Below are 14,988 nucleotides of genomic sequence, written 5' to 3' on the forward strand. Positions count from 1 at the left end.
TCCCCATTGAGTTAAAGTATGGAAAATGCTTTGATTGTATTAGTTGACTTCTTAGATTAGAATGCTGTGCCATAAATTAATATATCGGATTAATATTGGAGTGTATAAGACTGATCAGTTTCAAGACAACTCCCCAAATATTCATATCTGACACCACATACCAAAGGTTTGACGCGGGAAAATTTTCTTCAATATTCAATCTATTCCATTTTAAGTAAGTGTTACACAACTTAATTTCTTTAAATTAATTTCATTTAATTTAGACATTTCATCGATCCAAGCTGATCTAAACGTATTTGGACCTCTGACGTCGTCCCTTTTACTGGCAATTTCGGCGGCAATCTCAAGCGCGAGAACTCTATTAACTATATTAGTATATAAATTAAGTAATACTAAGACCTATACTAACCCTGCTATTGCAGCCATAAAATGATCTCCACGTGATAACTTTCCGTCTTCATTCATATCCTCTGTCGTCATTGAAGAGACAGCACAACATGTTGCTATAGCTGTACCCGTGACACATCCAGAACCTGTTATTTGGCCGAGTAATGAATGACCATTGGATATCTTCACCGTACGTTCTCCATCACTTATATAGTCGTCTTTTCCAGTCATGACTACAATACAACCTATAATAAGACAATGTTATGTGTGTGATCGTATTTAAGGGATGACCCACGTTCTCGGTTTGCGAGTGATTTCACAACTGTAACAGGATTTTTGAAGCCTGGTCCAACTGAGTCGACACCCTTGGTAGCAACTTCGGTCAATCCTGAGAGAGCACCAATTTCTGCTGCATTACCCTTGATAACTGTTGGTGCCCAATGATTGAGGAGTTCTTGAAAGTGTATTAAAGGGAGCAAATTAATTTAGTTATAACTCACCTTGGCCAGTTTGTTTACGGAATGAGGTAGCACCCAGGGCTACAGGATCAAATATAAGTGGCTTCTTATTCAGATTTGAATAACGACCTATTATGGTTAGTTTATATTGTCTAGTAGTCACACAACGTACCTCCTACAAGCATAGCTTGTTTCTGCTCTTCACTTACAGTACCCATGTTGATGAGTAAAGCTCCAATATGAGGATTGAGATCTTTTTGATCGCCAACAACGCTTTCATTTGGTCAGAACACCTTCTCAGTCATTAGAGCTATTTATTACTTACGCAGCCATGACAGGACTAGCACCCAAGGCAAGTGTAGCGTTAGCTTGATCATTCGCAGTGACGATGTTAGCCATTTGCTGAATAAGTGGATGTTGCTCTGGTATAGCGTTAATGATCCTCCAGGCTTCTTGTACAATTGAATCAACATCATAGCTTGCAGAATGATATTTGATTTTCTCACTCTCTCTAAATGATTTAATGAGATGACTTAAATTGCTAGCTGCTTCTCTTGGATTCTTTGATGAGACTATTTCGCTAACGACAGCGACACCATCGAGGTACCTCTTAGTATCTTTTTCGTGTACACCATTCAAAACCCGTAATAGGTTTTCAGACTTGATACCACCAATTACAACAGTTTTGATAGGTGACTGTGGATCCAAAGCAGCCAAAATGCTCCTTGCACCTGGAGTGCCCATGATTTTGTTTGTGACATCCTTTGTCTGAGTGCCGTACACAGCACCAATACCAATATAATCAGCACCACCATTTTGTGCATTGATTGCTTGCTCTATATTTCCTGCTGATACACCAATAACCTTTTCATCTCCGAGAAGCTTGCGAGCAATTGATAAAGGTGCATCGGATTGACCAACGTGAACACCAGCACAGTCAATAGCGAGTGCCACGTCTATTCTATCATTTATGAGGAGTGGGACGTTGTACTATAGGGAAATTAGTTGGTTGTTTTGATGAGAAATGTTATGAGAGACCTTATCGCAGATATCTTTGGTCGATTGAGCGACCTGTATGAACTATGGAATGTTAGATGATAAAACGACTTGCTAATACACACTTCTCCGGTATCTGTTGTCTTCTCCCTTAGTTGTACGACGGTCACACCCCCTTGGAGAGACTCCTCGAGTGATTCCAAATAATCCTATGCTGTATTAGAGCAGCAGATAGTAAAGAATTGCGTACTTTTCCTTCCGGTAATAGACCCCTAGCAGTTACCAAATAAACTGAATAATCTATTTCAGTCTTCATTGCGTTTGTCTAAGGCACATCCTGTCTTCCATCATCGAAAATGGCCTATCAGCGAGGCAAAAACAAAAGCACAGCGGGTGAAGATCTCCAAACCTACACTTCCAGTTCTACGTTTGCGTATCAATCAATATCGGATGATGTAAAAGCAAACCAGCCTGTCAACGTTAGTAGTACCCTTGATCTATATTTTAGCTTATATTTCATAAGGAAAAGAAAACATCTCCTATAGTATCAACTACCGGAAAGCGTGATTGGCTTATCGGTTTATTACTTGCTCTCATTGCGCTGGCAATCAGATTCTACAGGATTGAACATCCAGACGAGGTCGTGTAGGTATCTTTATATCTTGAATTTTATCTATAATACCTTTTATAGCTTTGATGAGGTTCATTTCGGCAAGGTTCGTAGTTGAGAAGACACCTAACATAGTCTGACAAGACACGCAGTACGCTGGATACTACATAAAGAGAGAGTATTACTTTGATGTCCACCCTCCATTCGCAAAGATGCTGAATGGTTTGGCTGGCTATTTGTCTGGCTTCAACGGCGATTTCAGAGTGCGTTTTCTTATTTTCACCCATAGAGAAAGCTTAAACTATTCAGTTTTCAAACATAAATGACAGCTACACTGCTGGCGGTGTACCATACGTTGGTATGAGGTCTTTGTCTGCCATTTTGGGTTCATTCACGATACCACTCATTTATGGTATTATGCGTGAATCAGGTTATCCAGAAACTATCGGTATTCTCTCAGCTACAATAATGCTTTTCGGTAGGTCCTTATAGTCTCGCCTTTCTTATTATAATGGTTGTGTAGATAACGGTCACGTCGCTCAGACACGCTTGATTTTGCTCGACGCTGCACTCGTGTTCTTCATGGCTTTGTCACTCTATTGCTATATTAGGTTCTCAAAGTGTCGTAAAAGGTATGTTAAAGTATATTACGGCTATGTCGACTAACTTAACAGCCCATTTTCTATGTCTTGGTGGTTTTGGCAAGCACTCACGGGAGTTTCACTCGCTTTAACCCTTGGATGCAAAATGGTCGGTCTCTTTACTTTCCTGACGATCGGTATGGCCGTTGCTGTCGACTTATGGAAGATTTTGGATGTTCGTAGAGGCTATACTATGGTGCGTTTTATTATATAGCTTTGTAAATTCTAACGGCATGATAGAACCAAGTCACTCGTCACGTAGCTGCTCGTGCTTTTTGTCTTATTGTCATACCTGCAGCTGTCTACCTTGCAACCTTCTGGGTTCACTTTAAGATACTCAAATACTCAGGTCCTGGTGACACTTTCATGTCCCCTAGATTCCAAGAAACACTTCAAGGTAACCCAGTTTTAGAACATAGCAGAAGTAGGTTTTCTTGTTGCTTCACTTCACCACGATCAATCTAATGTGTTTCAGATATCTACTACTACGATTCGATTACCCTTAAAAACCGCGATAGTAGTAACTTTTTGAACTCAAATTTCAACTACTATCCATTGAGATATCCAGACGGAAGGGTCAGCAGTCAAGGTCGGTTGTTGATACTTTATATTAAGGACCATATTAACAGTCATTACAGGTCAGGTTGTAGCAGGAGTACCACACAGAGTCAAGGACAACTATTGGCAGATTTTACCAGCTGAAGGATCAGTGCGTAAAGACAACCTTAAAGTTAGAAATGGCGACATTGTCAAGCTCTTTCACCAACAAACTAGTACCACGTTACTTGCTCATGATGTTGCCTCTCCTTTAACATCAACTAATGAAGAATTCACTACTTGGCCTCTCAATTCGACTCATCGTCGCCCTCGTGAAGAGGAGTTCCAGATTCACGTCTTAGGTGCTGAAGAGGGTGATGAGATTAGGTCACTTGCTAGTCATTTTAAGTTAGTACATGTTGATACCGGTGTATCTATGTATATGAGTGGTAAAGCATTACCATCAACTTGGGCACCAGGTCAATTCGAGGTAAATGGAAAGAAGGATCAGTCCGAACAGGGTGCTTCTTGGTTTATTGATGAATTTAATCCGCACCCTGATATGAAAGTAGAGAGGAAGGGTGTGACGGATAATAAACAAGTCAAGACAATGAACTTTTTCAAGAAATTTTTCGAATTGGTAGGTGACATACATATTATTAGTAATATTCCATTAACAACATCTAAGCAACTTTTAATGCTCAAACATAATGCTGGTTTAACAAATCCACACCCATATGCTAGTACCCCGATTGAGTGGCCATTCCAACTCAAAGGCATCAGTTTCTGGACCGATAATGACAAACAAGAGCAGATATACATGATTGGTAACGTGTTTGGTGCATGGTTATCCATCGCTGCAATTTCAATCTTTGCTGGTATCTGGGGAGCTGATCAATTGTCTAGAAGGCGCGGTCAAGAACCAATTGAGGATCGTAAGTTGATGATTGACGAGTAAGCCATTACTTAGATATCCGCCTAGATGTTAGACATAGAATGCACTATTCTATTGGATTCTTCGTCTCTGCTTGGGCGTTCCACTATCTGCCATTCTTTTTAATGGGCAGACAATTGTTCATACACCATTACTTGCCAGCTCAAGTAAGTTGTGATAAAAGAAATCTTACACATGACTAACGCAAGCCTTAGCTCGCCAGTGCACTTGTTGCCGGCGCGGTGGTTAACTTTATTGCGACAGAATCAGCAGATTGGCCGCTAACGGGGCCATACTTGCGCACGCGTATACAGTTCCCTAGAGAAGGTAAAATAGTGGTTGCCTTATTGATATCCGCTCTCGTAGCCGCCTTCTGGTTCCTCTCACCACTTACGTACGGTACACCTGGTTTGGAAGGTAGCCAAGTTTTGCAAAGAAAGCTGCTCGATAGCTGGACCTTACATTTCTCACCAAAGTAAATTGTAAAATAATGAATTAAATTTTATTCGCTAAAATACGGTAGATTACAACATACCTCATCCCTTAACGACGAACAAGTAGAAAATGATTCCGCGTTTGACGAAATTGTCTACGCGTTTACAAGCTAGACGCACACCTTCTATAACTCAGCCCAGGCTCCGTAAGTTGGCGACGACCATACAGGAGGATGATGGCTTCACTGGTGCAAATGCATTCTATGTTGAGCAGAGTGGGTGATATTGTATAGTAGAGAGCATTCCTAACAAGACATTAGTGTACAGACATTGGAAGGAAGGTCTGTATATCGATGTCTTATCAAAAAATCAACTCACAGCTCCATACAGACCACAGCTCAGTTGACGAGAGCTGGGATGCTTACTTCAACAGCTTAGATGGAAAGCCACCAGCCTTACCTTCTGGCGCTGCCGTTGGTGAAATCAAAGAACCACCAAACCAAGCTTTCGTCAATACACCACTGGATGTTCCAAAGACGTGGGTCCTTGAATCTTGAATGAAATATCTAACAGCGGACCAGTTCCTCAAACAATCTCACTGATCATCTCAAAGTACAGCTTTTAGTTAGAGCTTTCCAAGTCCGTGGTCACATACTCGCTAAGACAGATCCTTTGGGTATTATTGAACCAGAGAGACAAAAGAACATCCCATCAGAGTTGGAACTCACGCACTATGGTTGGTCTGAACCAGATTTGGATACAAAGACTTTCGATCTAGGTCCAGGTATTTTGAAGCGTTTTACAGGCACTGGAAAGACTAAAATGACATTACGTGAAATTTACGACACTTGCAAGCAAATTTACTGTGGTCCAATCGGCTCTCAATACGTTCACATTCCAGAAAAGGCTCAATGTGATTGGATCAGAGATAGGATTGAAACCCCACAACCATGGAACTACACTTTAGAAGAAAAGAGAATGGTTTTGGATAGACTCGTTTGGTCTGACTCTTTCGAGCGTTTCATTGCTACCAAGTTCCCTAACGAGAAGCGTTTCGGTTTGGAAGGTTGCGAGTCACTTATCCCAGGTATGAAAGCTCTCATTGATCGTTCAGTTGAACATGGCGTTAAGTCTGCCATCATTGGTATGCCTCACCGTGGCCGTTTGAACGTCCTCGCCAATGTCATTCGTAAACCAGGTGAAGCTATTTTGTGAGTGGAAACTTAGAATTTAGTACATTCTAACATCACTTAAGCAATGAATTCTCTCCAGTAGCTCCAGCTGACGATGATTCTGGTGGTGGTGACGTTAAGTACCACTTGGGTGCAAACTACGTTCGTCCAACCCCTTCAGGAAAGAAGGTTTCTCTTTCATTGGTTGCTAACCCATCACACTTGGAAGCTGAGAATCCAGTTGTTTTGGGTAAGACCCGCGCTTTGCAATTCTTCGATGGTGACAAGGATCGTCTCTCTGCTATGGGTATTCTTCTTCACGGTGATGCAGCCTTTGCTGCTCAAGGTGTTGTATACGAAACTCTCGGTTTCCACTCATTGCCTGGATATGGTACTGGCGGTACTATCCATATTTGTGTTAACAACCAAATCGGTTTCACCACTGATCCAAGATTATCACGTTCTACACCTTACCCAACCGATATTGCCAAATTCATTGACGCACCAATTTTCCATGTAAACGCTGATGATCCAGAGGCTGTCGTCTTCATTTGCCAACTCGCTGCAGACTGGCGTGCAAAGTGGAAGAAGGATGTTGTTATTGATTTGGTTGGATACCGTCGTCATGGTCACAATGAAACTGATCAACCATCATTCACTCAACCACGTATGTACCAAGCTATTGGCAAGAAGCAAAATATTTTGGACCTCTATGTTGAACGCCTCCAAAATGAAGGTACATTTACCAAGCAAGATACAGATGAGCACAAGAAGTGGGTCTGGCAAATGCTCGAAAAGTCGTTCCAAAACTCTAGAGAATACAAGCCAAGTCCTAAGGAGTGGCTCTCATCTTCATGGGATGGTTTCCCAACACCTTCAGAGCTTTCACAACTAGTTCTTCCAGTAAATGCAACTGGTGTACGTGAAGATAAACTTGTTGAAATTGCTAAAGCACTCGGTAATGTCCCAGAGGTAAGTTGGAGGAACTTAATTTGATTGTCATAATTAACGTATCATAGGGTTTCACAATTCACCGTAACTTGAACCGTGTTCTCAAGAACAGAGAAAAAATGGTTCAAGATGGTAAAGGCATTGACTGGTCAACCGCCGAGTCGCTCGCCATGGGTGCACTTGCTATGGAAGGTAACCACGTTAGATTGTCAGGTCAAGATGTAGAGAGAGGTACTTTCTCCCAACGTCACTCTATCATCCATGATCAAAAGACTGGTGAGGCATACATGCCATTGAACCACCTTGGTGAAAAGCAAGCTCCGGTTACTATTGTCAACTCAACACTCTCTGAATTTGGTGTACTTGGATTCGAATTAGGTTACTCTTTGGTTTCACCAGATTCATTGACAATTTGGGAAGCACAATTCGGTGACTTTGCCAACAACGCTCAATGTATGATTGATCAATTCATTTCATCAGGTGAAAGAAAATGGTTACAACGTACTGGGTTGGTTCTTTCACTTCCACACGGTTACGATGGTCAAGGCCCAGAACATTCAAGTGGTAGAATAGAACGTTTCTTACAATTATGCGATGACAACCCATTGGTATTCCCAAGCGAAGAGCAACAAATTAGACAACATCAAGATTGTAACATGCAAGTAGTTTACCCAACTACACCAGCTAACTACTTCCACGTTCTTCGTCGTCAAGTACATCGTGGATTCCGTAAACCATTGATCTTATTCTTCGCAAAGAGCTTACTTCGCCATCCAATGGCAAGGTCAGATTTGAGTGAACTCATAGGTGATACAAGCTTCCAACGTTACTTGCCAGATCCACATCCAGAGCATTTGGTTGCACCTGAGCAAGTTCGTCGTCATATTCTCTGTTCAGGTCAGGTTTACCACACATTGATTAAGCATCGTGATGAGAATGACATTAAGGACGTTGTTATTTCACGTCTTGAGCAGTTGGCACCATTCCCTTACGATATGCTCAAGCCACACTTGGACAAGTATCCAAACGCAGATCTTTACTGGTGTCAAGAGGAACCAGCGTGAGTATAATTATTAAAGGAAATTTTATCTTACTGACGTCCGTTTAGTAACAATGGTGCTTGGTCATACGTCTCACAACGTTTGATTACCCTCGTGGACAACACTGAATGCCACAAGGGTAAGATGCCAATGTACGCTGGTAGACCACCTTCATCATCTGTAGCTACTGGATCTAAAGCAGCTCACAAGGCTGAAATTGAAAACTTCTTGCATGACGTCTTCAAGCAATGATGTCCAAGAAATAAATAAAATAAAATAAAAAAACAAAGGAACAACAGTACATTGACTTTAATTGAATTGAATATATTTTCTTTACATTTCTATATAATTGATTGATATACCCTTGCTGTGTAAAATTATCGCGCTCTAATGCGTAACTGAGAACCTATCGCCAACGTTCCTGCTACGGCTAAGTTTCTAATATACAGTATCTGATTCGCAGGCGATGTTCGTTCATCATGTCTTCCATAGATGAAAGAGCAGTTTTAGAGAGTATTTTTAATGCTAGTGAGTTGATACATCCATTTAGTTGGATATTATTTACAAGACAATATAGATGATAAAGGAGCTACGATAACTATCATTGGTTTTGCTGCTAATTCACTCTTGACGTTCGTAAAGGGTATTGCAGGATGGTAGGTATTTTCTATTGATGACTTGTTCGCTGCTCATCCATTTTCTAGGTATCTCAACAGCGCCAGTTTGCTAGCTGAAGCAACGCATGGAACGTCTGATATGCTAGCAGATGTAGTTATTCTCTCTACGTGGACATTTACGTATGTTTTCTCACATAGCGAAAGTTTCTCGGTTAACAACAACACAGAAGACGGCCATTTAGTGATCGTTGGCCACTCGGTTATGGAAAATTAGAAACGCTCATATCATCTTGCATTGCTGTTTCTATGATGGTCGCGTCTCTTGGAGTTGGTTGTCATTCTTTGTCTATTTTCTACAAAATAGTCAATGGGTGTGACTCAGAGGATGTACCACAACTAAATAGCCATGCTGCGTGGTTTGCATTAGCAGGAGCTCTATTGAAGGAGTATTTGCATAGAAAAAGTGCGTATATACACTCATAATGAGCTAAACTGATTTTATTCCTTAGCTAAGAGTGTGGCCAAAGAGGAGGCATCTTCTATTTTGCTAGCATACGCTGAACACCATAGAGCAGATGCTTTGACATCCCTCGTAGCATTCAGTAGTATCCTCTTCACCGCCTTTGGTTTCAGAGCCATTGATTCAGTTGGAGGTAGGTGATTTTTCACTCCCTCTAAAATTTATTTACTGATCATGCACTTAGGCATACTTGCGTCGCTATCTATTATCATTTCATCTTTCCGTGTCTTAATCTGCGCGATGTATGAGTTGTTAGATATCGGAGTATCAGGTGAAGTGATAGAAGAGATCCGAAGTAAAGCAGTAATGTCGGGATGCACCACCTCGGTAGCGTCATTAAGAGCTACATCTTCCGGTGGGAAAATGATCGTCTATGTCTCGCTCGGCTTGGATGAGAAAATGACAAGTCAAGACATTTCAGATACGTCAGAACGTTTAAGACATATTTTAACAACTCAAAGGCAAGATATTGCCGACGTTATCATTACACCAATTAGAGCAGATTTTCCTTTGTACACTAAGCATTAATGCGTATTTTATCCAAAATAATTGAATTTTGTCGACGTTTCTGCAGATGCATCCCCGAAGTCACAAAAACTGGGTTACGACCGATTTATACATTAATTCGAAGCGTTAATAATGAAACAATTCATTCGTAAATCAATTGGAAATTTTTCTCTCAAAGATATGAAAACCTAGATAAAGATAGATAGATAAGATCAACGTATTCGTATTATATCACAACTGAAAAGCAGTCTTGCTCTGTTTACACCTCAAAGCGACAAATTCCAGTCCAAGCGTGAGAGGTAAACATTAAAAAGAGAGTTCTGAATATACCCTATCTTAAATGCAACAATTAACTGATAATTTAAGGATTATCTGAGGCATGCCACGTTAATTAACGTCATATCACTATGACAGATTTGTCAGATTTTTTATTTTTTAGCGCGAGTCAAATTTTCGGCGACTATAAATTGACGGACTTGCCCTCCTTTCTTCCTTATCCTTTTGCTCGGACTAGAACTCATGGCGTTGAGGTGAAAACCGAGCCTGAGTACGTTGCTGGTTGAAATCTAATCCAACTACGCGTGCTGTACGTCCTCTGGACTGCAGCCAATTTTTGACCATCCACGTCGCACTTGTGCGTCATCTTTATACAGCTGTAGTGCTTTGTACTATCTTTGTATTGAGAGATGTATTTGGTGTATGTGTTGCCACTGTTTGGTGTTAAAAGCATCTAAACTCGTATGAGTACATTTGCGGTACCCCTATATAGTTATATGAGTATATTATACTTAATAAATCGTATTGTAAGAACACTATATTTATTCTATTTGTACACCAATTTCGCATGCCAGTCTACGATTAAATCATTCCAACATTAAATAGACCGAATGGACCACTTGAATACGTTTTGTATCTTAATTTTAATACATTTTATATCATAATTGTAATACATTCTTATATCATAATTGTATCACACAACCCTTGATAAGCTACAGTGACGACCAATGGCAGCGCCGCCACCAAAGCCATGGGAAGGTGCATCTATAGACGCACCAGAGGTGCAGCAATCAAGCGCACAAACAGGAGATACGACACAGCCAGTTGTACCACCAAGACCAGCCAATCTTATGAATCAGAATCCGATGTACGATAATGGTGAGTACATATAAGTGCATATTAGTGATATATCTAAAGAAAGTACATTAGCTTATAATTCAATGTATCAACCATATCCTAGTGCCGGTATCGGCAGTGGAATGTATGGGGACGCCTTTGGTGGAGGTTACGGGTATGTGAACTACCGAACTAGGAATCTACTAAATGATTAGCTCATACGGCAATAGGTTTGGCGCGCCATATTCGCGCTTCAGTGGTGGTATGACTGGAATGGGAAACTTCGGCAGCTATGGCGGTTACCCAGGATACGGTGGATACCGACCGGGAATTGGATATGGGGATCCAAACAGCTTAGGACAACGTATGGAATCCGGTACGATGGCTACATTTCAATTGCTCGAATCGATCGTTGGTACTTTCGGTGGGTTCGCTCAGATGCTGGAGAGTACGTTTATGGCAACTCATTCCTCATTCTACGCGATGCTAGTAAGTCTTCCGCTCGCTCATTCGGCAAATCTAAATAACCAAAGGGAGTTGCAGAACAATTTGGACACCTGAAGGGTTACTTAGCGGAAGTATTATCTGCATTTAATGTTCTCCGTTGGATGAAGTTGTTAATAGCTAAGGCACAAGGGAAAAAGTTGCCGGAGAGATCGACAAATGGACAAAATAGACCAAGAAAGAAGCCACTCATTATATTCCTACTTGCTGTTATAGGAGTACCATATTTGATGGCGAAATTAGTCAAGATAGCATCAAAGTCACAAGTGAATCAGCATCTGTTAATCGGAAGCAACGGTGAAAGAATAGATCCGAGGAATTTAAAGTTTGTCAAGTGTATATACGATTATACGCCGCCTGAAGAACGTAAAAGCACAGAAATTGTGATTAAAGAGGGTGATATTATTGCCGTACTCGAAAGGTCGGGCGAGTGGATACAAGGGAGAACGAGGGATGGAAGGTATGGCTGGATACCCAAAAATTTTGTAAAAGAAATAGAGTAGCGAAATAAATAAAAAAAATTCCGATTACATTATATATATTTAAACTGTCATACTCCGGTAAATAGCTTTAGAATTGTACTCCCGAGATGATCCGTATTACAAAGACAGGCTGCGCAAATGAGGGAATTTTATGTGGAGTAGGAGAGAAAATCGTGATAATAGTGGGTAAATAATAAAATAATAATTAAATAATTAAATATTGTAATTAATATTGTAAGGAAATAAATTTTATTTTCTTATCCATGCATATCTTAAAAAGCCTCCATCGGCACTATTTTTTGATCGACCGTTGACACACCGGAAGCGTAAACTTCTTCCCTAACGACGATAATGACAGAAAGTCAACAACACAAATGCGATGATTGCCAAAAGCTATTCAGTCGATATGAGCACCTGGTACGCCATATAAACTCTGCTCGTAAGTACAGGCCCCACTATGTTGTCAGTTGCTGAATTTCCAACAGATAGGAATGAGAGGCCGCATGTGTAGGTATACTATAATATATTATTACTCTCACTTACATCTATCAGCTGTTCATTTTGCAGCCGATCATTTGCCCGTTCAGATGTCCTAACAAGGCATATAACGTTACACACGCGACCAGCAACAGCGATGACAAAAGATAGACGCCATAGAATACACAGAGCGTGTACAAATTGCAAGAGTAGCAAATTGAAATGTGATGGCCTAAAGCCCACCTGTAGTGCGTATATTCACATTCTTACCAGAATTTATTAACAAGACAGCACGCTGTAATCAAAGAGGTAAACAATGTAGTTTTATGGCAGAAATGCCAAAACCAGAACCGTTTACACCGGCATCTCCACCGCCGACTAAGAAATTGAGATTACCGTCAATCAGTAGCTGGGCTCCCGATTTATTCTAAAATATTTTATTCCTGTAATAACGTAACTAGCAATTGTACTTATTTAAACTTCAAACTTTTACTTCTATCGCTTACACCAACACGATGAAGAGAGGCGCAGAGAAACAACTCACGCAGGATGACCCAGAGGCTGAAGGCGATGATATCAATAACGTGGGTTTATTCTATATACTGATTCTTAGCCCCTAAGCTTCTATATAGTCCAACGAAGAAGCCAACTTGGAGTTCAAAAAAGCAAATGATTCCGCACTCTCTCAAAGAAAGTGAGCCTGCCTTTATATTATTATCGGTGTACGTATATCTAATATCACTACAAGAATACGAGGAATGCCAAAGAGATTACAAGCACCAGCTCAACAACCTCAGGCTGTGAGTTCAAACTCAATTTTAGCGCGTTTTGCATTAATGTTATATCAACTAGACACCTAATCCATTCGGTGCATTCAGCACACCTTCTCAACCACCTCCAGATTCTTCAAAGGTTTGTTCATACCAAAAAAAACCTATCTTCAAATTGACATTTTCAACAGAATAACGCTTTCAGTGGTTTCAGCTTTGCAAATCCAACCACTGCAAGCTCTGCATTCAGCACAAAACCAACTGCTACATCCTCTTTTGCCTCATTCGGTGCACAGAAACCACAAGAACAACCAAAGGAACAACCAGAACAAAATGTAGAAAAGAGTAGCAGTGACGAGAATGCTCAGGTGTACTACTACGCTTCATTGAAAGGCCTTAATAAATCACTAATCGAGGCACTTAGATTAGCAACAGATAATAACCCATTTATAGACTTATCAACTGCTTTGTCTTCCATAACTGATGAGTACAAGAAGCACATTAGCTCAATCAATGACAAAAAGTCACAATCTGAGAAGCCAAAAGAGAAACCACTAGAGAAATCCACTCAGTCAGCAGCTAAACCAGCACCGTCGCCAGCACCATCAACTGCTCCTACATTTTCAATGCCTACAGTAGGAAACTTTTCATTGAAGCCTTCCGCGTCTGCTTCTCCTTCAGAGGGTCAATCGTCAGGTTTCGGTTTCAAACCAACTGCCTCTACGGAAAAGTCAAATTCTCCTTTCTCATTCCCTGCACCTTCCTTTGGTTCATTTAAACCAAATGAAAAGAAAGATGACAAAGAGGAGGATAATAAATCGGACAAAAAGCAATCACCAAAGCCACAGGCTACTAATAAATTTGCTTCTTTTGGACAGGAAACAGAGAAGGGAGAACCACCAATGGAGATACCCCCTGCGCCAAAACCTGCATCCGCGGTACCTAAGGCACCTGCAGTTCCGAGCTTGTTTAACCCATCAAACGCATTTGAAAAACCAGCAACTCCAGGGTCTAGTTCTACCCCACAAACTAATCCATTCTCAACCGGTCAGACTCTTGGATTTGGTGCTGCACTTGGTGAGAAAAAGTCACCATTACAGACTTCACCTGGTTTCAGTTTTGGTCAAGTAGGTTCTAATTCAGAAAGTTCACCTTCAAAACCTGCATTATCATTTAGTTTCGGAAGTGGCAGTTCTAGTATGCCATCATTTCCTAAACCCGCGGAAATGGATAATGCACCAGCTACACCACCAAAGTTTACTTTCGGTGGATCCCAAAATAAGACTAATGACGGTGAAATGAACAAGAATAATGAGAGTGAAAGTAGTAATAACATATCAGCTGATGAGGGTAACAACTCTACACGTCAACAGGGCGCTGGTGAAGAAGACGAAGATGATCTCTATGAGGTCAAAGCAAGACTTTACAAGTTTGAGGAAAATGCTTGGAAACCAAGTGGAACAGGACCATTCAAGATAAAGCAAAACCGTAAAAACAACGTCAAGAGGATATTACATAGAGATGCATCAACAACTAGACCAATTTTGGTAGGTTGTCGTATTGAATATGACAAACAATTAATGTAACACCTTCTAGAACTTCCGTGTCCATTCAGAAATGAAGCCTGAAGTAGACAACAAGCAATTTATGCTCACTGGTGTTGAAGAGGATGGATCACTGAGATTATTCAGGTTGCTGGTAAAGACACCTGAATTGGCTACACAAACTCGTGATGCCTTATTAAAAGAGTTAGAGGAATAATAGTTTATTGTGATTGCCTTGCCTTTTTTGATGCACGTATTTATTCTTGAATGTATCAAATCGATCAGGTTACATCA

General features: G+C 40.7%; 7 protein-coding genes across 7 annotated transcripts; 6 read left to right on the top strand and 1 right to left on the bottom strand.

Annotated features, from left to right (window-relative positions):
• Positions 1–176: 176 nt before the first annotated feature.
• WALSEDRAFT_35249 (TMP-TENI-domain-containing protein) lies at positions 177–2,157 on the bottom strand (the record flags this gene model as incomplete). The annotated part of the gene is made up of 9 exons (XM_006956262.1): positions 177–358; positions 410–632; positions 683–841; positions 888–974; positions 1,018–1,118; positions 1,171–1,835; positions 1,884–1,925; positions 1,967–2,050; positions 2,092–2,157. 9 exons carry the CDS (start codon positions 2,155–2,157, stop codon positions 211–213), a joined length of 1,575 nt encoding a protein of 524 aa, XP_006956324.1. The 3' UTR covers positions 177–210.
• A 31-nt stretch (positions 2,158–2,188) lies between these two features.
• Positions 2,189–5,062, top strand: WALSEDRAFT_31136 (hypothetical protein). Its single transcript, XM_006956263.1, has 13 exons — positions 2,189–2,320; positions 2,365–2,486; positions 2,533–2,557; positions 2,604–2,714; positions 2,761–2,929; positions 2,975–3,083; positions 3,126–3,288; positions 3,333–3,516; positions 3,568–3,681; positions 3,731–4,269; positions 4,318–4,564; positions 4,612–4,730; positions 4,779–5,062. The coding sequence occupies exons 1-13, from the start codon at positions 2,198–2,200 to the stop codon at positions 5,040–5,042; spliced, it is 2,289 nt and encodes a 762-aa protein (XP_006956325.1). The 5' UTR covers positions 2,189–2,197; the 3' UTR covers positions 5,043–5,062.
• A 288-nt stretch (positions 5,063–5,350) lies between these two features.
• WALSEDRAFT_14640 (2-oxoglutarate dehydrogenase complex E1 component mitochondrial precursor) lies at positions 5,351–8,412 on the top strand (the record flags this gene model as incomplete). Its single annotated transcript, XM_006956073.1, has 5 exons — positions 5,351–5,539; positions 5,571–6,208; positions 6,253–7,141; positions 7,189–8,180; positions 8,229–8,412. 5 exons carry the CDS (start codon positions 5,351–5,353, stop codon positions 8,410–8,412), a joined length of 2,892 nt encoding a protein of 963 aa, XP_006956135.1.
• Positions 8,413–8,612: 200 nt separating this feature from the next.
• Positions 8,613–9,836, top strand: WALSEDRAFT_59311 (cation efflux protein). Its single transcript, XM_006956264.1, has 6 exons — positions 8,613–8,688; positions 8,738–8,816; positions 8,865–8,957; positions 9,005–9,240; positions 9,287–9,430; positions 9,482–9,836. Exons 1-6 carry the CDS (start codon positions 8,640–8,642, stop codon positions 9,823–9,825), a joined length of 945 nt encoding a protein of 314 aa, XP_006956326.1. The 5' UTR covers positions 8,613–8,639; the 3' UTR covers positions 9,826–9,836.
• A 969-nt stretch (positions 9,837–10,805) lies between these two features.
• Positions 10,806–11,934, top strand: WALSEDRAFT_59312 (hypothetical protein; the record flags this gene model as incomplete). Its single annotated transcript, XM_006956265.1, has 4 exons — positions 10,806–10,959; positions 11,011–11,092; positions 11,133–11,406; positions 11,451–11,934. The coding sequence occupies 4 exons, from the start codon at positions 10,809–10,811 to the stop codon at positions 11,922–11,924; spliced, it is 981 nt and encodes a 326-aa protein (XP_006956327.1). The 3' UTR covers positions 11,925–11,934.
• A 298-nt stretch (positions 11,935–12,232) lies between these two features.
• Positions 12,233–12,873, top strand: WALSEDRAFT_67290 (hypothetical protein). Its single transcript, XM_006956266.1, has 4 exons — positions 12,233–12,342; positions 12,389–12,410; positions 12,456–12,628; positions 12,672–12,873. Exons 1-4 carry the CDS (start codon positions 12,255–12,257, stop codon positions 12,809–12,811), a joined length of 423 nt encoding a protein of 140 aa, XP_006956328.1. The 5' UTR covers positions 12,233–12,254; the 3' UTR covers positions 12,812–12,873.
• A 33-nt stretch (positions 12,874–12,906) lies between these two features.
• Positions 12,907–14,953, top strand: WALSEDRAFT_59315 (hypothetical protein). Its single transcript, XM_006956267.1, has 6 exons — positions 12,907–12,964; positions 13,013–13,074; positions 13,129–13,180; positions 13,233–13,292; positions 13,342–14,697; positions 14,747–14,953. Exons 3-6 carry the CDS (start codon positions 13,139–13,141, stop codon positions 14,909–14,911), a joined length of 1,623 nt encoding a protein of 540 aa, XP_006956329.1. The 5' UTR covers positions 12,907–12,964; positions 13,013–13,074; positions 13,129–13,138; the 3' UTR covers positions 14,912–14,953.
• Positions 14,954–14,988: the final 35 nt, after the last annotated feature.

Source organism: Wallemia mellicola (genome assembly GCF_000263375.1).
Source record: "Wallemia mellicola CBS 633.66 unplaced genomic scaffold WALSEscaffold_2, whole genome shotgun sequence".
Lineage (NCBI taxonomy): Eukaryota > Fungi > Basidiomycota > Wallemiomycetes > Wallemiales > Wallemiaceae > Wallemia > Wallemia mellicola.